Source organism: Cervus elaphus, chromosome 11 (assembly GCF_910594005.1).
Source record: "Cervus elaphus chromosome 11, mCerEla1.1, whole genome shotgun sequence".
NCBI lineage: Eukaryota > Metazoa > Chordata > Mammalia > Artiodactyla > Cervidae > Cervus > Cervus elaphus.
In genome coordinates this window covers 5,596,004-5,619,041 of record NC_057825.1, presented here as the reverse complement: position 1 = coordinate 5,619,041, position 23,038 = coordinate 5,596,004, and the positions used below count along the sequence as shown (strand labels likewise).

The following is a 23,038-nucleotide window of genomic DNA, read 5'->3' as shown; positions in this document are numbered from 1 at the left end:
GGTTGAAACAGAAAATGGCACAGCAGTTGTGGAAAACAGGTTCCTCAAAAAGCTAAACATAGAACTGTCATCAGCTCAGTGCAGTCGCTCCGTCGTGTCCGACTCTCTGCGACCCCACGGACTGCAGCACGCCAGGCCTCCCCGTCCGTCACCAACTTCCGGAGTTTGCTCAAACTCATGTCCATTGAGTCAATGATGCCATCCAACCATCTCATTCTCTGTCATCCTCTTCTCCTCCCACCTTCAATCTTTCCCAACATCAGGGTCTTTTCAAATGAGTCAGTTCTTCGCATCAGGTGGCCAAAGTATAAGAATTTCAGCTTCAGCATCAGTCCTTCCAGTGAACACTCAGGACTGATCTCCTTGCAGTCCAAGGGACTCTCAAGAGTCTTCTCCAACACCACAGTTCAAAAGCATCAATTCTTTGGCGCTCAGCTTTCTTTATAATCCGACTCTGTCATATGAGCCAGAAGTGGTGCTCAGACACTTGTTCCCCAATGCTCATTGCAGCATTATTCACGATGGCCAAAAGATGGAAATAGCTCAGTGTTCGTCAATAGATGATTGGATAACCAAAATATGGTATATTTGTACAATGGAATATTATTCAGTCTTCAAAATGAATGAAGTTGTTCTTCACATCACATCACAGATAGATAAATTGTGAATACATTATGTTAAGTAAAATAAACCATAGATATAAAGACAAATATGATTCCACTTTATGAAATATTTAGAATAGGTAAATCCATAGAGCTGGAAAGTAGATCAGAATCTACCAGGGCCTGAGGAAAGGAGAGACCAGGGAGTTAGTTAATGGTTATAGAATTTCGGTTATGTGATGAAAGAATTTTGGAAATAGTATTAATTGTTGCATAACATTGTGAACATAATTAATTAAGCTGTATATGAGAAAATTATTAAAATGGTAAGTTTTATGTCACATATATTTTACCATAGTTTTTAAAAGTTAGATGTAATATACCATAACCATTGAATTTTATACTTTAAATCAGTGAGTTGTGTGGTATGTACATTATATCCCGATAAAGTTACTTTAAAAAAGACGAGTCTGAAAGACTTGCAGGTTCGATGTAAAACTGCTCTATTCACCCCTCCCACTCTTTGCTAAGAGTAAGGAAGTAAAGCAGAAAGAACTTGCAGTCTTGCAGCCTCCTGCCCCCGGACCTGTTGAATCCAAGGATGACACTGCAACTCAGCTGCCTCCTGGATCCAGGCTCCAGCACATCCACAACAAATAACCCAAATCCTAAGCAAAGACCGTGCTGGGCTTACCAGGGATGAATTCATTCTAAATCTGTGAACCATTAGCTCCTCACTTTAGGACAGAGATGAAAGAGTGGTCTCTCACTCTCTGGGGAAAATATTAGCAGTCTTCAGTCACCACAACACTGTTCTTCTATGTTAAGTCCACTGTACTTAACAAACAAAAAAACTCTGTAACATATGAAGAGGTAAAACAAAAAGGGGGACCTGCAGTCATATTTTAGAAATCAGCAAAAATAAATAAATAACCTACAGATGATCCACGTATTGGAACAAGCAGGTATATTAACTATTGTGCTCAGGTCTTTACAGGAAAATAAAAGAATGGTTGAATAAGGAATCTCAGCAGAGAAATGGAATTACGAAAACAGTCAATCTGTATCTGAAGTTTCAATACAGTATCCAAAATAGAAAATGATTTGTTTAACAGCAGAGGGAATATTACAGGAGAACAATGGACTTGAAAACATGTCAGTAGAAATTACCTAAGATGAAGCTTAGGGAGACGGAAAAAAAAGATTGGACAGAACATCCGTAACCTGTGCACCAGTGTAAGGCAATTTGGCGAGATGTCATCAAGAGTCCCGGAAGGAGAGGAGACAGAATGGGAGAGAAGAAAAATTTTTGAAGAGACAGTGGCCAAGCTTTTTCTTATTTGTTGAAAAACTGGAACCCACAAATGCAATAAACTCTGTGACCCTGAAACAGAGTAAATATCAGAAAATCACTCTTGAACACATTTAAACTTCTGAAAACCAAATACAAAAAGAAAACTTTTAAAGCAGCTAAAGAAAAAAAGACTGATGACATAAAGAGAAATAAAGTATTGTGCAGTTAATAACAAGGTATTAAATGTATGACAACCATGGCAAAAAAGCAAAAAGAGTTTGCTACCTTGGAGTAAATCAGTGCTGCTCAACTGGTGTCTGTTTCCACCCCCAAAGGAATTTCACAATCACAGTGTCTAGAGACTTGTTTGAGCCTCATGAGTGGGGATGCTGCTGTAGGCATCTAACCAGGGATGCTGCTGGACATTCTGTAGCCCTCCAAAGAATTATGTGGCCAAAAATGTCAATAATGTCATTGTGAAGAAACCATTAGGAAGACAGAGATTTCTTAGAACACAAAAAGCACAAACCATAAAAGAAGAAATTGAAAAGCTTGTTGATGTTTGGTCACTGAGATGTGTCTGACTCTCTGCGACCTCATGGACTGTAGCACGGCAGGCTTCCCTGTCCTTCACTGTCTCCTGGAATTTGCTCAAACTCATGTCCATTGAGTCAGTGATGCTATCCAGCCTCCTCATCCTCTATGTCCCCTTCTTTTTCCCTCACTGTTTTCCAGCATCAGGGTCTTTTCCAGTGAATCAACACTTAGCACCAATCAGGTGGCCGAAGTGTTGAAGCTTCAGCTTCATCATTAGTCTTTCCAGTGAGTATTCAGGGTTGAATTCCTTTAGGATTGACTGGTTTGATATCCTTGTTGTCCAAAGGACTCTCAAGAATCTTCTCCAGCACCGCAATTCAAAAGCACCAATTCTTTGGTGCTCAGCCTTCTTTATGGTCCAGCTCTCACATCCATACATGACTACTGGAAAAACCATAGCTTTGACTATATTGACCTTTGTCAGCAAGGTGATGTCTCTGCTCTTTAATATTCTCCCTAGGTTTATCATAGCTTTCTTTCCAAGGAGCAGTCTTTGAATTTCATGGCTGCAGCCTATGTCATACTTGTAGAATTACTGAAACTTAAGAACCAGCCGGGAGAAATATCAATAACCTCAGATATGCAGATGACACCACCCTTATGGCAGAAAGTGAAGAAGAACTAAAGATCCTCTTGATGAAAGTGGAAGAGGAGAGTGAAAAAGTTGGCTTAAAACTCAGCATTCAGAAAACTAAGATCTTGGCATCTGGTCCCATCACTTCATGGCAAATAGATGGGGAAACAGTGGCTGACTTTATTTTTGGGGGCTCCAAAGTCACTGCAGATGGTGATTGCAGCCATGAAATTAAAAGACACTTACTCCTTGGAAGAAGTTATGACCAACCTAGACAGCATATTAAAAAGCAGAGACATTACTTTGCAAACAAAGGTCTGTCTATTCAAGGCTATGGTTTTTCCAGTAGTCGTGTATGGATGTGAGAGTTGTTCCATAAAGAAAGCTGAGCACCAAAGAATTGATGCTTTTGAACTGTGGTGTTGGAGAAGACTCTTGAGAGTCCCTTGAATTGCAAGGAGATCCAACCAGTCCATCCTAAAGGAGATCAGTCCTGGGTGTTCATTGGAAGGACTGATGTTGAAGCTGAAACTCCAATACTTTGGCCACCTGATATGAAGAGCTGACTCAATTTGAAAAGACCCTGATGCTGGGAAAGATTTGAGGGCAGGAGGAGAAGGGAACAACAGAGGATGAGATGGTTGGATGGCATCACCGACTCAATGGACATGGGTTTAGGTAGAGTCCGGCAGTTGGTGATGGACAGGGAGGCCTGGTGTGCTGCAGTTCATGGGGTCACAAAGAGTCAGACAAGACTGAGCGACTGAACTGAACTGAAGAACCAGCAAGACCAAACGTGGACAAGATGTAGAGCAACTTGATCTCTTAATGCAGTGCTGGTGGGAATGTAAAATGGTGGGGTCACTTTGGAAAACCATTTGGCAATTTCTCAGTAAGTTAAATGTACACTAATTTTTATGGTTAGCAATTCTAGGTGTTTACCCAAAGGAAATGAAAATATATGTTCACAGGCAGACTAGTATCAGAATGTTCCTAGCAGCTTTATGATAGCCCAGATGTTCATCATTAGGGGAATAGTAGACCCTGGCATCCTCACACAATGGAATACTACTCAGCAGTAAAAAGGGAAGGACAATGCCTGCAGCCACATGGATGGACATCAGAAGCATATGTTGATTCTAGCCAGGTAAGTTAGGCAAGAAAATGAAAGAAAGGTATCCAGAGTGGAAAGGAAGAAGTAAGACTATATATGTTCAGATAATATCATATATATAGAAAACCCAAAGGAATCCACTAAAGGACTACTAGAACTAATAAATCAGTCCAGCAGGTTTGTAGGATGCAAGGTCAATGTATAAAATTTTAATTGTATTTATATACATTTGCAACACACCATCCAAAAATGAAGTTGAAATTAAGAAAACAATTCTATTTCCAGTATCATAAAAAGGAGTGAAGTACTCAGAAATAGACAGAAGCACAAAACATACTCTGAATACAAGAAAACATTGTTTCAAGAAATAAAAAGTGATCGGAATAAATGGAAGGGCATCCTGTATTTGTGGATTGAAAGATTCAGTGTCGTTAAAATGGCAATAGAGAACCAGGGCTGGGAAAATTAACATTCATGCAGGAATTCAGTAATGAGTAAGACAGACAAAAGCGGCTATGTCCACAGAGCTTACATTTGATGGGAAGTGGGGGGATCAGTCTTTAAGACTGATAATTTTATTACTTATTAAATTTATTAATTTCAGATAATTTTACATACTGTGAGGAGAGGAACTTCTCTGGGAGTCCAGTGGTTAAGGCTCCATGCTTCCTATGCAGAGGGTGGAGGTTCAGCCCCTGGTTGGGGAACTAAGATCCCACATGCTGTGTGGCGTGGCCAAAAAATAAAAAAACAAAGCAAAAAGAGTTATGAAGAGAACAAGCAGGATGATGCGGTAGTGTTCAGGGAAGCTTATTTAGGTCCGATAGTCTGGAAATGCCTTTCTGAGAAAGTCTCATAAATATCTCTTTTTACATTTGTATCTTTGATTTAGGATCAAGTCAGGTTCACTCACTGAGACTGGTTGATACGTCTCTTCAGGGTCTTTGATTGCCCTTCCATGTCTGTCCTTTTCTTTTTCCTCATAATACAGCTGTTGAACACAGCAGGTTGTTGGTCCTGTTAAAATCGCCACACTCCTGTTCTGATTACATCCCTGTGGTGTAGCTTCTGAGTAACTTGTTCCTTCCTGTGAAATGGTGCTTGGGTCTGGAGGCCGGATGAGATTCTCAGGGTTTTTGGCAATTTTTTAATTCTGTATCTTGAACACTGACTCCCTTTAATGATGTAAATGTACTGTTAGTTTTTTGGATGTGGTAAGTTTGTTACGGTTTCTGTTTTGGAGCTTTACACAGTGGATGAAATGATAAGATGTCTCCTTCATACTGATCAAGGATCAGGGGCAGAACATGGGGCTGTAGGTGATGCTTAGCTGGCTGTGGGTCATGGGTGAAGCTAGGTGGTGAGTACGTGGGTTCATTATGCCCCTCCATATGTACTTTTGAGATCTTCCATAATTTAAAGTTTTTAAAACTATTGTTATTTATTGTAATTAAAATGAATGGGATACTAACCCACTTCTGAGGATGTAGTTTAACTGTCAGTTCACATTCACTTCAGTGAAGTGTTACCCGCTTCTACTCATTTCTACAGATATCCGTTATTTTTTAAATCATATTTTTAAAAATAGATTGAACCATCTGAAGTTCCTGGGGTTTGTGGGGCTTTTTGTTTTTGTTTTTTCTGTAGGGCAAAAAAGGTCTGTCTTTTGGCAGTTTTCCTGTTTCAGCTGGATCCATGGAAGTCAGCTGAGAAACCTGGTGTTTTCTATTTTCCGCACACATGCATATTGGTCATGTCTTCGTTCCTTTGGAAGTCAGTTCAGTAGTTATCAAAGCCTGTGCTCTTATGATTGGGTTTCATTCCAAGCTTTAAAAATCAGTCGTCATTAAATGGGTGTAGTAAACAGTTTCTGTTGTTTTTAAAGAAGTTTAAAGGGGCGGGGGTGGGGCTGGTGAGGAGGGGAGAAACAGGCAGGTAGGTTGCCCTCAGGTAAAAAGGAGCCTGTGCTGTTCAAGGCACAAAAGAAGGCGGGGGTAAAGGATGGTGCTGAGAGATGGGCAGGACCAAAGCATGTAGTTTCTTTTCAGAATTTGTAAGCAGGAGTGAAGTGATTTGACTGCTGTTTTCAAGTGTTATTCTAGCTACTGTGTGAACATGGATCACAGGGGAGCAGCACGTTGGTGAAGCTGTCCTGTGGTCCAGTCTTGGTTGGGGTTCAGACCGAGGGCAGTCACTGCGTCCCCCTAGAGCAGGGGCACACTGGGAGGATGTCTCAGGGACCACCCGCTAGAGGTTTGACTTCTTTGGGGGATTAAATAATTACTTACAAAGACCTTAGAAAAGTGCCTAGCCCAGAGAAAGTGCTCAGTTTGTTGGTCGTTTTAAAATACCCACAACCAATTTTGAGCATGTCAGCTACATTTGAGGCACTTTTCTAAAGGGCACTGCATTTCTAGCTTATTTATTTCACTCAGTGTTTGGAGGTGAGTAATTTATTTTCCCCATCTTGCAGAAGAGGGACTTCACCTCTCCACCTACCCACCCCCCAAGAAGGGGGCTCCTGTTAGGTTCCTATACACAGCAACCCATCTCTAATGGCCCATTGTATTCTACATTATCAACCAGCGAGATAACATATCTAACTAATATTAATGGCCCCTCAAATCTAGCACCCGTCTTCCCTAAAGAACCAGTTCCTCAACAGAAGTAGGTGTGGTACTGGATCCAGCTTTGTGTCAGCATGCGCCCAACGTTAGCAGCACCCTCAGAGTGTGAGATTTGCAGACTTGGACAGAATTCAGCTGTGGTCATCATTTCAACAATGGAGCTAATTTAAGCTTATTTTTGCAGCACTGGGAAAGTCATTATGAAATAAAAGTGCGCAAATTGGGAGAAAAGAGTGTAAATCACTGATAGTCGGTTGCTGATGAGTTCTGTCAAACACAGGATGAATGAAAATAAGTGGTGCCCATCATAACCTAGAAATGTGTTTAAACTTTCACATTTGGGGGAGCTCCCGAGGGTTGGGTTTCCCTGCCCCAGGAAGCAGGGCAGGTGAACTGTTCGGGCTCCCACCTACTATGAGTGATGTTTTCAGAGAACTGGCAAGGTAGAATAACTTGAGAACATATGATTGTAGGGAGCGTTCCCATCCAGCGTTCAGCTTCCTCTCTGGCCGTTAGAACGTCTGCACCAGCACTAATCAGCGTTCCCTCCCTCGTTCCTTCTGCGAGGCTGTAAGCGCCTGCTCTCTGTGGACAGGGCCTGCCATTTTACCGTGACCTCTCATCCTCCCTGGCTTCCTGTCCCTTTTGTCTTCTAGCAGTCGTCCTCTTCCAGCGGCAGCGTGTTTGGGTCTGGAAACGCTGGAAGAGGGGGAGGCTTCTTCAGCGGCCTCGGAGGAAAACCCAGCCAGGACGCAGCCAACAAAAACCCGTTCAGCTCGGCCAGCGGGGGCTTTGGGTCCACAGCTACCCCAAGTAAGTTCAGAAACTTTCCTGGTCTCTGGGTCCCCTGATGTCACTGTCATCCTCCTGGCAGTATCAGAGCTTCAGTGACAAGTGTGGCAAGGGAGGAAAGGTCTAGAAGGCCCATTTAAAATCTCTCCCCCAGAGCAGTGTGGTCTGTTTTGATTTTGTTTTTTATTTTGGGGTTTTTAATGAGATGTCCTACATAACCATGAAAAGACATCCGAGCTGCAGGGAGAGAGGATCTATGCACTGAACTACTCCCATCGTCTCTCCCAAGGCCCAAATTGCTCTGTTTCTTAGGATTGAGATGACTTGAAATGAATGCAAGCAGACAAGCATAAAAGAGAGCAGCCGAACAGGCTGGGTGTGCTCGGAGGAGCATCTGGATTTTCATTTGTGTCGGACTTGCTTTGAATTTGCTTTAAAATGCAGCTACTGTAGAGAAATGTCACACAAAAGTTGAAGCCATCATTATTTCTCAGCTCTTACATTTTTGTCTTATTTTCAAATGAAGCTGTATCTTTGTGCTGGCACTTTCTTCTTTAGCTAATTCCTTGTTGATCTGTCTATTCGTGATTGGAAATGAAAGAAATTTGTTTAAATCTTCTAAAAAAAATTTATCGTGCTGCTGACGGAGACTGAGTTGGGAAGTCAGGCACCTGTCAATCTTGATCTTAGCTTCTCTCATTAAATATGTGCCACCAGAAGCTTCTCTCATCTGTGTGATCATTACATGATCACTACATGATCACTCATTGGAAAAGACCCTGATGCTGGGAAAGATTGAGGGCAAGAGGAGAAGGGGACGACAGAGGATGAGATGGTTAGATATCATCACTGACTCAATGGACATGAGGTTGAGCGAAGTCAGGGAGCTGGTGAAGGACAAGGGAGCCTGGTGTGCTGCAGTCCATGGGGCCGCAAGGAGCCAGACACGTGTCAGACGTGACTGAGCAACTGAACAACAAGAGTGCATCGAGCGCTGACGTTCTGCAGACAGGACCGAGGTTTCCTTGATAGTCAGGCTCATGTAGTTACAAGCAAACAAAGTCTTTCCTGAGACTCATGTATTCACAGATCAGTTATTTTGATGTCACTGTTTATCTAGTCATATGTAAGGAAAGATTATAGTGAAGATACACACACCTTTAAACTTGCAAAATTACATAATCAGAAATTTTTGTTCTGCTGGTAGGAATTTAGAACCTAAAACAAAGGGATCTTAGAACTCGAGTTTAGTAACAGTTTTTGAAAACTGTAGGGTTGATCTCCTTTAGAATTGACTGGTTTGATCTCCTTGCTGTCTAAAGAACTCTGAAGAGTCTTCTCCAGCACCACAGTTTGAAAGCATCAGTTCTTCGGCACTCAGCCTTCTTTATGGTCCAACTCTCACATCTGTACCGGACCTACTGGAAAATCCATAGCTTTGACTATATGGAACTTTTGTCGGCAAAATGATATCTCTGCTTTTTAATATGCTGTCTAGGTTTGTCATAGCTTTTCTTCCAAGGAGCAGCATCTTTTATTGTTCAAGTGTCTTTAATTTCATGGCTGCAGTCACCGTCCACAGTGATCTTGGAGCCCAAGAAAATAAAGTCTGTCACTGTTTCCATTTTTTCCTCATCTCTTTGTCATGAAGTGATGGAATCAGATGCCATGATCTTACTTTTTTGAATGTTGAGTTTTAAGCCAGCTTTTTCACTCTCCTCTTTCACCTTCATCAAGAGGACTTTAGTTCCTCATCAAGCTCTTTAGTTCTTCTTTGCTTTCTGCCATTAGAATGGTGTCATCAGTTTTAGATGTGGCCGTCCCCCTTTTACCAATCAAGTTGTAGGTTCAGAGAGAGGGTGTGGGCTTCCAGAGGTAACAGCCATTAAGTAGTGTAAGGAGGGTTTCATCCAGGCGTGTGTGTAGAGCTCCGATCCACTGTATTGCCCCCCTGAGATCTTCCAGCCTTGCCATGGAATGGAACTTCTCCCCGTGCACCTTGTCTGGTGGCCCTCATGCTTGCTTCACATGGCATTCATTGACCACGCTCCCCTGCAGATAGATATCGGAGCACAGATTGGGTGGCCCCCAGCTCCCTTGGGGGCATTTAGACCCCGGGCTGCCTTTAGCCCTGAAAAATAATTGGAACTATGCAGTGATCTCAAAAGACAAGCTAGGGACATGACTGGTGCTTGGTGCTGGAGCGTTCTGTATCCTGAAGCTCACACTGCAAAGGTTTCTTCTCTCTTTCTTCCCAGGAGACTCTACCAAAGATACAGGTAACCCCTGGGGCCATGTGAATTTTGTGTGAGGAAACCGTGACTCAGGAAGGCTTAGTCCTTTCCTGTCAGTTATTAGGTTTTCTAAGCCAAGGCTGACTGCACCACTCATTTATCCCACTGTAATATCTTTGAACATCCTAAAGACCAAGGAGTCTTAAAGAGATAAAGGGATAAAGAAGCCCAAAGGCTTGTAAATATTTTCTGACCTCCCCGGAATTCAGATCTTCCAACACAGTCCCAGTAAAATCATTTCACCTCTGTATTTCTGGTTTCTCCAAGAGGAGATCTAGCCTCTAATCTTGCACTTGAATTCATTTGCTATTTGGAATTTTTGCCTTGCTAGCACTAACAAAGTAAAAAATCGCAGCCCTCTCTTCTTGAAATACCAAATGAAAGGAATGGCTGAGAAGCTTGGTTTTTGTTTCCAGTGTCAGACGCACCACCATTGAAGGGATCTAATGTAACCTTCAGTCACCTTGGATCAGGAAGGGATCAGACTGCTCAAGAGGGCATTTTGCAGGCTCCCTAGGGGATACGTAGTCCCCTAGGACCATATATGATGTTGATGAAAAGGAATTTGCTACCCATGCATGCTGTCAGTGTCTGACATGCTCACAGCCAAGCTCTTAGACTGCCAGCAATAGTTTTACAGAGCAGGTGACCACACCATAGTCTGGGGCTCTGTGTTACTGGCGCATGAAATTAGAAATGGTTGGGTCCCTGAGATGAGGCTCTGCACTTGCTGGATTGTGGATCAAGAGCATTGAAACCGGAAGTATTAACAGAGTTGCATCTCACACTGGGGTTTGATTGGCAGCAGAGCGAGAAGAGAGGCCCTGAGCTTGACAGGTTAGTGGTGGACCCCCTCTTCAGACAGCTCGTCTTGGGGAGTTACCCTCCACGCTTCTCCCATCCGTCACCCTCACTGTGAGCACCTGTCTGGCCCGTGCAGGTGTCTGTACATCTCTCTTGGTGACATGCAGTCAGCTGTCCATACACACCCAGAGTATGTCATTGCAGCCTCCTGTCCGTGCCTGTGTCTGGGCAGTGATCCTCTTTAAAGAGAGTGGTTTGCTGCCTTACTGTGTGTGCAAACTCATTGTAATAAAACACCCATCACAACAGGATGGGGAAATGTGAGTCATCCCTCCCCACTCCTCCCAGTAAAGGGTTGAAGAAAAATTCCTGTTTGTAGCATGCTGTCTGTACTCCCCAGGAGCTTCCATGTTTATGACTTTGGCGGTTTATATGTTGCCTGTCAGATTTGCATTACCTATACAAAAAACTTGACACCCATCTTGATTTTTAGGAGCTCAATTCCTTTTTTCCTTTAATTCTTGGAGCCAAGTCAGTGTGTAGGAGTGACCTACACTCCTGAACCCACACTCCACAGTCAGTGAGGGAGTGACCCACCAGATAAGCATCTAAAAGGTCAAGGGCTTAGTCTGAACCTCTTAGAAAGAGGAAGTCAGACTGGAAGTCCTGCTGGCCTCTTAGGTTCTTCAGAACATCCCGAGCTTCCATCCAATCAGGAGGAGGAGCAGCGGGATCTTTCTTATTCCATCTGCATTCTCTGTGCAGATCCGGCAATGGCAGGCATGTAAGAGTAGAATTGGAAGTCAGTATGCTCAGTTTGCATTCACTCTAACTTTGTTTTCTCTAGTTTTGACACAATTTGAAGTTGGTCTTCATGTGAAGAGATCCATGAACACCAGCCCCGTTCTTCAGAAGCTGAGTCTTGTGTGGCCGCAGGGTGGGCCCTCTGTTGGACACACCTGCTACTTGGGGGCTCACAGGTGCATTTCTGCAGAAGAGCCCTTCCTTGGAACCTGTTGCCTCCCTTTGTTTTGTGCCTGTAACATCATATCAGGAAATCTTGAGCCTGGGCACTGGAATGATTACAAACTTGTCATGAAGATACACACACATCAAAGGAGGTTTCTGTTTCACTGCCACCCAGCATCCTTGGATCCTAGACTTCTTTGTCACTCCCTTCTCCCCAAATGCCTAGTGAGAGTTCTTCCTTCTCTGTTTTGAGGAGTATGTAAGGACATCTTTCTCCCTCTGACCTCCCTCATGCATGTTCTTCATCTCTTCAGATACCTCTAACCTGTTCGGAAACAGTGGAGCCAAGACATTTGGCGGATTTGCCAGCTCATCCTTTGGAGACCAGAAGCCTGCTGGCACTTTCAGCTCTGGAGGAGGAAGCGTGGCCTCCCAAGGCTTTGGGTTTTCCACTCCGAATAAAACAGGTACTGCTCTGCCTGTTTGCTATGCTTACTGTTACACGTGTATTTAATGTGTATAGACTTCTGGGAGCAGAGCTTTGCAGGGTGGTTCTCGAGGGAGGTGACTGGAGTGTGGATGAAGATACTTTTCTGCCAAATTCATTCTCTTCATTGAGCATCTGCTACATTCCCGACACTGTTCTCTGTCTCCTGAGACATATTAAGCACAGAATGCATGTCATGCAGCCCTTAACAGAGTTTAGTGTCTTCGTAGGGAAGAAAACATTGTAGATATTTACAGTTGCATTTAACAGCCAAAGAAGGGAGCCTATAAGACTGTAACTTGAAACGTAAACAAGAAAGCATCCTGAGTCATATTTGCTTGGGTGCCCATTACCTGTGATGGGTAAGACAGATGATCCATGTGATTTCTTATGTCTATATCATTTTGTCCTTCCCAAGTCACCTTTTTTTTAAAAACTTTTTATCAAGTATAATCACATAACTATATCACCTGCTCTTGTATGTGTACAGTTTTCATAGCATAATGATATAACACAATTAATTTTCACTTTTGGAATATACCTACCTAGGAATAAAGAACATTACAATACTACTTTTTATCCCAGCATCACTTTTAAAATGTATAGTTATAAACTGTGTGGCTTTTTTTTATAATCATGTATCATTATACTTGCAATTAAAGATTTTAAAGAACAGTATATATTTACCTGCAAAAAAAAAAATCCTTCGTCTCTGTCAGCTGCCCCCTCTATCCTCTTTCTGTCTCTGAGATCTACAGAGGGGCTACATACCTGCCCTCGTTGTGTGGATAATTGTGTGAAAAGATTTTTGAGGGTAGGGAGCCTTAACCTGCTGAGAAAGCAGTTCATTAAAGCAAATGCCCCACAGGTGAGCAGGCAGGATGCTTCCCCCAGGTTGGGGGGATGTTGGGGACTCTGTGTGGGGATCGCAGGGGAAGGACCCTCCCCAAGGCTGCCTGGATGCCTCTGACGGGAGCGTGGCTGCCCCGAATTAGCACCTGGAATCCCACCTTTCAGAACCGAAGTTGCGGTTTCCTAATGCTCTGGGCACCTTTACTCAGACCCATGCTTAGCGTAGGCTAGTCTTTGCTAGCTTTTGATGCTCTCTCCTGGAATCTGAAGTGAGTAGGAATGAGCACCACAGCTGCATTTTGCTGCTTTGAGTGATTTTTTAAAACACTTCCTGCAGTGAGTGTTTTAAAAACAAAAGGGCTGCAAAGCTTTTGGTCCCAGTTAACAGGGCAAATAGTACTTGACTAAGATAGTTTAGTTTATTAATCATCAAGACCTTTTAATTTATCTTTGAGGAACCTGATCATGTTTTCTTCAACTCTTATGTCTTCTGTTTTTCCTTATCCTGGGGTCACATCTCAGTTGAGTTGAGAACTTGACCCTTTTATTTTTTCAGTCTGAGAGAAAATGCATCCACCCAGTCTTCAGACTGATTTTTCCTATTTGATGACTTGCCCCATGGAACCACCTTAATTGAGGACTCCAGGAATTTCAGATTGTGGGTTTGGGTGGGTCTCTGAAAAATTCCAGAAGCAGCCCTCCTCACTTGAGTACAGTTGCAATAAAAAATAACACCACTGGAGATGACTTGAACAGAGGACAGGAAGTGGGACAGACTGACAGTGGCCTCCTGCTGCCCCAGTCCACTGGGTCCGCTCCACTGTTCTGCCGCCAGAGTTACTGGCTTTGGTGGCAGTGGAGGGGGCAGGGTGGCACATGGTGGTGAGGTGCTGGGTGGTCTTGTGGTCACCCTGTCCTTGTTCCCATCCAAGCTCTGCCGCTCACCAGTGGCTTAGTCTAGACATGGGGCATCTTCTCTGAGCCTCAGTGTCCTCACCTGTGAAGTCAGGGTCCCAGGTTTACAGGGAGGATTGAAACTGGTGAACAGCAGCTGGCACATGGAAGGCCCTCAGTAAATTGGATATCTTATTGAGTACTAAATTTCTATCTCTTCTGGAGAAGAAAATCATGAAAATGTAAGCAGCTAATAAAATTGGAACCCTCAGCATCAGGAGTGAGTTGTCCGTCTCCAACAGTGAAGCCCGGGTCACCATTCTCTTCTGTCATTCTAGCTGTGACGTGGATCCGTTGTTTTGGGACATTGTGTGTACATGTGTAATCTCTCTCCATCTAGTGTACTTTCTGTATCATTGTGACTTCTCGTTTTTCACTCACCTTCCACCAAGAACTCTGAACAATATTGAGTACAAAGTACTAGGTGAAGGTCTGTGTGTCCAGGAAGAAAGTGTAACCAGATCCGTGATCAGTCTTAAATAATTCAACTGCAAGGGTTTTTTAGCACTTTTTTTTCCAGTCTGTTATATTTGTAACCCAGCAGGCTCCATTATCATGGCTTGGAATTTCACTCGAGGTTTTAAAATACAGACTGTAGACCCAGACGTGAGCCCGCACAGAAATCACCTTCTCAGTTGTGCTCCTGCTGTTCTGGTGAATGAGCAAACGACTGAACCACAGAGCTGAGCTGACTGAGGCGTTCAGCTGCCAGCTTTCCATATCCAGCGTTTGCTCTTGCTGATAAGAGGGACTGGGTCATCCCTCTAACACCGGGATTCACTTTCCGACGAGCCGAGAATGAGGGCCCCGTCTCCCTGGTCCGGTTGCCTCCTGGCTTGGCCTGGGCCACCATTCCTCCCTTCAGCATGGAGCTCCTAGGCTGACAGTCACTGCGAGAAACACTACCCCTCAGAGCACACCTCTTGTACCGTTTTGCTGTGTTCTGTTCAATAGACGCTTAGCGAGTGTCTCTGCTAACGTCCTAGAACGATGTCAGCAGAGTCTTGGGGTTTGGGAATCATCCTCAGGGGCAGGAGGAACAGTCAGGCAAGGGCCTTCTGTCTCGCCGTCTAACAGGCATCTACCAGTCGGGGGAGGCGCCCCGGGCACACCTGGCCCTTCCTGTGTGGCCACCTGCGTGGGTGCCGCCGCCGCGGGCCTGTGTCCACGTGAGCAGCAGCGCTGGGAGCCTGCCCGCGGGCTGGGAGACTCGGGGCTCGCCTCGCCTGCTGAGGGAGGGTTCTGTCTCATTCATGCAGCAGCCGTCCTCCAGACAAGAAACGCAGTGTGCCTTTTTTATTGAGGAGTAGTTCCTGACTGCAGAGAGAGCTTTTTGTTAACTCTTCTGTGCAGGGAGGGAGACTCCTGAGAGAGACGGAGAGGCATCAGGCTGTAAATAAGTAACGAGCGCCTGGCCAAGCGCCAGCGCCCCGCGGCGCTGCGTCTCCTCGGAACCCGGCTCACAGGTCCTCCCTGAGGGTGGGCCGTGAGCCCCTAATTCGTGTTTCTGTGAAGCTAGAGACCTTGCCTATGTGATGATAAGTAATAAACTCTGACCACTTTGACAACTGGGTAGGGATTGAATCTCTTGAGCGTGACTTTTCAGTGAAAAGTCTCAAAACATGGCAGGGGGGCCATGTAGGGGTCTGACGTGGCCGAGCTGGTTCTTCCTGGCAGTTGGATCTCACGAAACATGGAGCTGACAACTCCAGCTTGCCTCTGGGAAGGCCCGGGGAGCTCACAGACAAACAGGAAGTCTCTTGGGTTCTTAGAACTCCAAGGTGTGCTCCTACGCGGAGCCCAGACCCTTCTGCTGGCAATGGAGGGGTGGCGGTTTGGTTGGGTTTGGGTTTACTGTCTTGCTGATAGAAGGGGTGTTGCCCTCGGCTATGACTCTTTGAATGTGAGGTTCTAACGTGTTCTCCCCTTTCTCCTTCTCCCTCTTTTGATTTGGTCTCTCACCACTCACTGTCTTCTCTTCCTGTCTCCTCCTTTCTTTCTATCTCTCTGTTTCTGTTTGTTTGCCTCTGTTTTGCTCAGGTGGCTTCGGTGCTGCTCCAGTGTTTGGCAGCCCTCCTACTTTTGGGGGATCCCCTGGGTTTGGAGGGGTGCCAGCATTCGGTTCAGCCCCAGCCTTTACAAGCCCTCTGGGCTCGACGGGAGGCAAAGTGTTCGGAGAGGGTACTGCTGCCGCCAGCGCGGGAGGATTCGGGTAAGCCCCCCGGGAGAGGCCAGAGGAGGCCCCCAGGCTCGGGTCCGCAGAGGCTCTGGGGCCCAGTACTCCTGGTTTGAAAAGAAAATTCTTCTGTTTCCCCTTTTCTTGACCAAGCTGAAATTCCATCCCTCAAAACCCACAAACCAGTCACTCCAGGATTCCTGTTCTCTGCAGGGAAAGGCCAGACTCTGTCCAGTACTTGCCGGATGTGAGCCATGTTCCTGTCCCCCGATAGGTGGCTGGCAGATCCCTGTTCTCCTAGCAGAGCTAAAGGATTGGTTAAAGGCAGAAAAACAGTCTCCCCTTGGCTGCTTTACTGCAAGATTGCCCCTCGTGTGGTGACTTCTGTTAGGAAATTCTGAATGAACAGTTTTTACCAAATTCTTTCCTCTTGCAATTGTTGTCCCTGAGCAGACAGCTCCTTAGATTAAGTCCCCTGCTCCACTGAAGACCCCCAGCGTAGGACTTCAGTCCACAGTCCCCTGGGCCAGCTTCTGCAGGCACCATCTGGGCCCTGGACACATTGCAGTCTCCATGACCACTCTGCCTCCAAGGCTGCTCCTGCTGCTTGGTGTATGTCCTCACTTGAAAATGCCATAGTAGAGATTTGCTTCAGAGGGCCCCAAAAATTCAGTCTGGTTACCAAAACCCCAAGGAGAAAATAGCCTTCACCACATCACAGAATCCCAGTAAAATATATGTGGTGATGACTACAAAGTGTCTCATTCGAAGGAAGTATAGATGTCTGCAGTTACTGTCTGCTGGGCCTTTCACAGCCCTCAACCCTGGCTCGGGACTCTAACAGTACAGAGCTGGGGGGTGGGGCCGGGGGCCATTTGGGAGAACTGTCAGGGCACATGGGATGAGTGCTGACGAGGAGGGAGCGTCTTTGTCATGAAAGTAAACTCAAATGGACCCCTTCCTCACACCCTCCTCACCTCTCCATGAAAGAGGCCAGTGCGGACATGCTGGCAAGTTTCAAGGAAAGTGAGCGAGTTGATACATTGCTTGTTGGATTTCATATAGAGACTGATGGGTCTCTTAAGTTGCTCCCAGGAAGTCAGGAAATCCTAAGTTAAGGAAAGCTTTGAAAGGAGAGTTGGGGTCGACTTAAATCAGTTTTCTGGCAGGTTCTGACAGATACTGTTTTCTGCAGTAACCGCCCAGCACATGATATTGCAAAGTTGCCGGAAGGTTTGTGGTTGACTGGGAATCTTGATGTTTTTATTTATTTATTTGAAACCAGCTATTTTCTTTTGCTAGCAAAAAAAAGTATGAGGTTCTGCCCTGGCCAGGGGCTCTCCCACATAAATCCTGACTGGCTGGTTAGTTCTGAGTTGTCCAGCAGAGCCAAGCACCAGTTTTGGTGTGACATCTCCGAAGGAGCCCATCACCTTTCTTCAGGTCCCCGCCGTGAGTCTGTCTCTGACCCCGGCTGACACCCGAGGGCTTCCCACAGCCGTGTATGAGAGGCCCAAGGCATGGGTGAGATTAGCTCAGGACCAGTGACCTGGAAGTTCCAGATAGCGGAGGAAAACCCAAACACTGGACAAGTGGGGTTTCATCCTGCAGCCCTTTATTTTTCTTCATGAAGCTGAGGCAAAGGTTTGCTGAGCTCTAGCCTACTTTTTCTGAGAGGCTGCCAGTTTAAACCAAGCTCGTCAGCTCGAATCACGTATGTCGCGCATCCTGAGACCCAGGAGGGGGGCCGAGGCTGTCGGGCAGCAGAGTGACCACGTGGCCGCGCTAACCGCAGTCTCCGTTCTCACCGGGACCCAGGTTCGGGAGCAGCAGCAACACCACGTCGTTTGGCACCCTCGCCAGTCAGAACGCACCGACTTTCGGATCACTGTCCCAGCAGTCTGCTGGGTTTGGGAGCCAGAGCGGGGGATTCTCTGGCTTCGGATCAGGCGGAGGAGGTGGGCAGCCCGACCACTCTCTTCACTGTGGTCTCTCCTTTCGTTCCCTCAGTAAATGTCTGACAACCCTCGTCCCTACCCTGACCCTCCAAGAACGAGTGATTTTACCTGGCTATTCAGTCTGGTACTTGAAAAGCTGAAAGTACTGGAAAGACGCAGTGTTTTTTTTAGGTTTTAGTTAGACTTGTAACACTGTGCTGTTTCTCACCAAATAAAGAAATGGCTGACTTGACTTTTCTCTCAAGATTTGAGGACCCCAAAAGATAGCCATTCTAACTAGACCTTGACTTAAAAGACTAAACCAGAAGACTCAAAAGATAAGATAGAGAAGAAAGTAAAAATAAGAGGTAGAGACTTTACAAAATGTCTTTCATTTGTTTGACACCCTACTTCTTCAGATAGTAGGTGTCTTTGCAGCACACTTACAAGATGCAAAAGTTAGGTATTGTTATTATTTTACAAATGACATAGAAACCGCAAGGGGCCGGTTTGCTCAAAGGGCTAGACAGTGAGCAGCAGGGCTGACCCTCAGACCGAGCGAGTGTCTTGCTGCTCTGGCCTCAAGGAGAAGAGAGCGCAAGTGGATGGAGAAAGTAGGAAAAGCACGTTTTCTTGATGAAATGAGTTTGTGTGGCATCAGCAACAGTGAGACCCTCTGCTGGCCACAGTGGAGGTGGGACAGACCCTGAAACAGCCAGCAGGCCACGCCCCGTCCTGCCCCCGCCCCCTCCCAGGCCTGTGTCTTGCGGGAGGAGGGCTTGCTGTAGAGACACAGGGAGGGGCCCAAGGCGCCCTGGAGACCACCTTTGTCTTTCAGGTGTCTGTGTTCTAACTGCACCCTTTTCCTCTTTTTCAGGATTCACCTTTGGATCTTCTAACTCGTAAGTATCCCTCTTCAGTTTTGAGTCATTAAATAAGGGTGGAGGCATCTGCAGTATGTGAAAAGAGTAGTTTTGGTCTCCTTGTACAGTTTGGTATCTACTTTTCCTGTTTAAACTCTTGTCCTGGAAACGGCATTTCAGCAGCAGGTTTTGGGGTCTGTGGACTTGCTGCTCTCAGTAGGCATGTGGCCGGAGGTTCCAGGCCTGGCCTTCTCCCGGGCCATGTGTGAGAGAGAGGACGATGCCTTCTGCTGAGCAGAGCCTGGAAGGCAGAACCCGAGAGATGCTTTTCCGTATCTCCCTGTTCACTCCCAGAAGCCCCCTGGGCTCCGAGCCCGTCCCCACGTCCTGGTTTCCTGTCCTCTCGCTCTGCATCTGTGCAGAAGTGCCTGACACCGGCAGTTCCGGGTCCTGCTCTTTGAACACAGGCAGTTGCATGAGCTCCAGAGCCCTTCCTGGAGCAGGAGCTGACCTCCTCTCCCGGCACTTCCTTGCAGGTCCGTCCAGGGCTTTGGTGGCTGGAGAAGCTGAGTGGGTGTTGGCATTCCTTTCCATTCCTGCGACCCGGTGCGTTCTTGGCTCCCCTTCTCTGAGGAACCCTGCAGCAGTCCTCTGGACTGGATGTTCTCATTGTAATACACCCCCCCCCCCAAAAGAAACAGCAGAAACCAAACTCCAGAGATGCCTGACTGCTCGTTCTGCGCTGTGTGTTGTGTTGGTTGTACCCCCTGCTATTAAATGTTCAGTCTGTATCTACACGGAATGTGTATGGGCCTCTTCCGTTCACAGCCAGGGAGAGAGGTCCCCCATTTCTGGGCTCTGAAGAGCCTGCACCGCCTGCCGCAGCCAGCAGCATCTCCCTGCAGAGGCAGCCTCCAAAAGGGTCTGGCGCGGGCTGTGGCCAGGCTGGCACTTCTCCCAGACAGCCCCCCAGACGGAAGAGGTCGCGTGCTAGCCAGCACCTTTCTGAGGCCGTGACTTGCTGTCTCTTCTTCACTCCTTTCTGCTGCTGGGCATCAGGCCCCTCGAGGTGCCAGCGTGGCGACTAGTTGGAGGGAAAGAAGCTCACCGACGTGGGCTTTAGCCGAGTCTCGGAAGCGGCATGAGCCCCTCAGAGCGTGGGCGGCTGTGAGGAGCGTGGAGGCGGGCAGGGCCTGCGATGGCAGCACGCTGCCCTGGGAAGCCCTCAGCTCCTCTTCCTGACTTGGTCCTGGGCGCTGAGCGTCCCACAAATGATTCTCATGCTCTGGAGAGGAGCTAGGCAGTCAATTGAGAAACCGCTTTCGTCTCCAGCAGGCACTGGTGCCGTGGGTGATCGCCCCGGCTCCTGTCTGTGAACCGCAGTGCTCGCAGGCCTGGGTAGACCCAGGAGCTGAGACGACATTGCCGCTGCCCTCAGTCACCAGACGCGCATGCTAGCGGGGCCTGGAGGTAGAGTTCAGTCTCGTTGAAGCGCTTGTGAGGCAGAGTTCTTCAGATCAGGGCGTATTTAGTTCTTAGGCCTGTGACACCCTAGACAGTTGGTGACAGACAAGGACTGCCTTGCCCCAAGCACAGGCAGAAGCGCATGTTACCTTTCAGGCTCAGAGTGTGCCAGCTTGGTCATTAGCAGGGGAGGGGTGGGAAGGGACAGTTACTTAGATTTTCATATATTGAAAGTTGTATTTTGAAACATTTTAATAAAAGTTTTCCACGTGATTTAGCGTGTCGCATTGCAGCCAGCACGACCTCGCTGCTTCTGTGGGCTGGTGGGGAGGGTAGACCTCGGCGAGGAGCCGGGCCACAGCCTGCTGCCGGCGCCCACTCTGCCAGGGGCTCTGGGTGATGCAGACCCACAGGCCCCAGGCCAGCAGCTTCTGGTTCCGCCGGACTGAGATGGGGCCTGGACGCGGGCTGAGTTCAGTGGTTCCTGCTGCTCATCAGAAGAGGAGTCTGCTAGCGCAGCACGCTGGGTTTCAGGAGCTGCAACGCAGGATTGGGTCCCTGGTGACTGCCCGTTTTCTGTGCCGTTTGTGAGAGACGTTTGAGCGTCTGTTCGTCCATTGCACTAAACAGGGTGTCTGCCTCCTTCAGAGAGCCTGGACTTCAGTCCTGTCGTGGGGACCCTTTTGGTCCTCATGGAATTGAAGAGCTCATCTCCACCTGTTCTCGCGGGAGGCCCCTCAGCCTCGGAGCTGGTTGCCAGACGTCCACATGGCCGGCCCAGGGTCCTTTCCTCCCAGGCGTGTGCTCCTGCCTGTACATGGGGCCATCTTGAGACAAAGGACCTTTGTCACGGTGGTGGGCCAGTGGCGGGCCTGGCTTTCACGGAGCAGCGTGACTGAGTGACAGGTGCTGACCTGCCCCAGCGTGTCCCGCTGCTGACCGGCACCCACACAGAGCCATCTCCTGCCCTTCGGTTTCCCCCCCAGAGGCGCTTTTTTATAAATAGAAGCTGGTTTGGCCTAAACCCTTGACCTGAAATTCTCTGCGTAATCCCCCATCGAGGTGGCATGTGACATCTCTCTAGAAGGCCGTATCAGCTGTGCTCAGCCAGATAAGGTCCCGCACTCACCGGAGGGCGGCAGCCCTGAGGAATGCGCGGCTGGTGTGAGAGCTCCTGCAAGTTCCTTTTTTGGGGTCAATTTCGCTGGTAGGTGGCAGGGGTCATCTCAGCGCGCAGCCAACACGCATCCCCTGAAACCCAGGCTCCCAGGATGTCAGGCGGGGAGTGCAGCCTGCCCAGGGAGGAGGCGGTAGAGTTGCGCCTTTCCCAAGTAGGGGCAGACGGAGAGCAGCCGGTGGAGGGAGGGGGGTCGTGTCCCAGTGAGAAGCCCAGGGCGGGATTGCCCCCAGCCCTTCTCGCAGAGCGGCCAGTGGCAGCAGGAGGTGGGCAGTCACAGCAGGCTGGCTTTGTATCTCTGCTGTAACTCAGGAAAGGCAGGAAGGAAGAGGAGGATGGCAGTTTAATGAGCTAGGTCGTGTTTTGCTGGACTTTTCCAGACCTAAATGTCGTTCATTCATAACTGGTGCTTCAGAAGGCAGTGCAGTGATGAGACCAGAAATTGGGTTTCTCAGGGGCCAGGTGAACCCAACTTACAAACTGGATGCGTGAACCAAGTCCCTTTGCGTGTAGCTGTGGCCGTAGAACCCCCAGTACCTGAGCGGGTGACCCCTCCATCCTGTTCCCCCCCAACCCCACCCTGTCCCCACGAGCATCGTGGTGCTGTCTTCAGCTTTACTTTCTGTCTCTGGCAACCCCCAGAGATGTTTCTGAGTCAGGTCTCTGGTGCTGTGGAGAGGGTGTGGACGTTGCAGGCTGACCTGACTCTCACCCTCACTGGCTCCGGGACTAGGACGAGTTTTCCCTCTTAGTCTCCCTCGGCAGTGAGATCCCAACCTTGGGGGCCCTTGTGAGGATGAAAGGAGGGCCCACCCCTGGAGCACCCAGCACAGGCTAGGTTCTCATTAAACAGTGGCCCTTCTCAGCCTACAGACCTCACCCTGTGTCCCAGGTAAACAATTTTAGATAGATCCCCATGTCAGCCTCATCTGGTTTGTGATGGGGGGCATCTTCCACCTGGCTGTCCAGCCCTAGGCTTAGCAGATAGGGGACCACTCTGGGTGAGGGGTCATCCCTGCTTAACGAAGCTCTAACGCAGGTGGGTCTATTTCCACCTGAGGTGCTGGCCCAGCAGAGCTGAGTTGGTCCCTTGAACCTCTGTTTCCAACAAGCTTCACAGGTGATTCCCACAAAGATGGTCCATGCTCCACGTTTAGAGACAGTAAATACTTTCTCCCTAGGGAACATTCAAAAGAGACTCTCATTCTCATGGCCGTGTTTATTTTGTCATGAGTCCAGGGTGAGAAATCGAGTACCACAGAATGACAAGGAATAACAATAGCGTTGACAGATCTCAAATCAGGTGCAAATCTCCAACCTTTGCCATTAGGTTTTCTAACTGGCAGAATGGGAGTGTTATAAGGGCTAGTGCAAGGCACGATGAGCTCTTTCTTAATGTAAGCTGATATCAAGAGGTTTTTAGAAGGTTTGGATGAGAAATTGGCTGCTCTACTTAAAGGA

At 47.4% G+C, this 23,038-nt stretch overlaps 1 protein-coding gene across 3 annotated transcripts in view; it reads left to right on the top strand.

Annotated features, from left to right (window-relative positions):
* NUP214 (nucleoporin 214) overlaps window positions 1–19,733 on the top strand; it is an 84,882-nt gene extending 65,149 nt beyond the window's left edge. For 2 of the 3 annotated variants that reach the window (XM_043916575.1, XM_043916573.1), the window contains exons 31-36: window positions 7,465–7,621; window positions 11,982–12,134; window positions 16,001–16,172; window positions 17,955–18,094; window positions 18,951–18,975; window positions 19,473–19,733. In XM_043916575.1, coding sequence (XP_043772510.1) covers window positions 7,465–7,621; window positions 11,982–12,134; window positions 16,001–16,172; window positions 17,955–18,094; window positions 18,951–18,975; window positions 19,473–19,506 — 681 coding nt within the window. In that variant the 3' untranslated portion in view covers window positions 19,507–19,733. The remainder of the gene's footprint in view (window positions 1–7,464; window positions 7,622–11,981; window positions 12,135–16,000; window positions 16,173–17,954; window positions 18,095–18,950; window positions 18,976–19,472) is intronic. The other variant, XM_043916574.1, reaches the window with a different exon arrangement.
* Window positions 19,734–23,038: the final 3,305 nt, after the last annotated feature.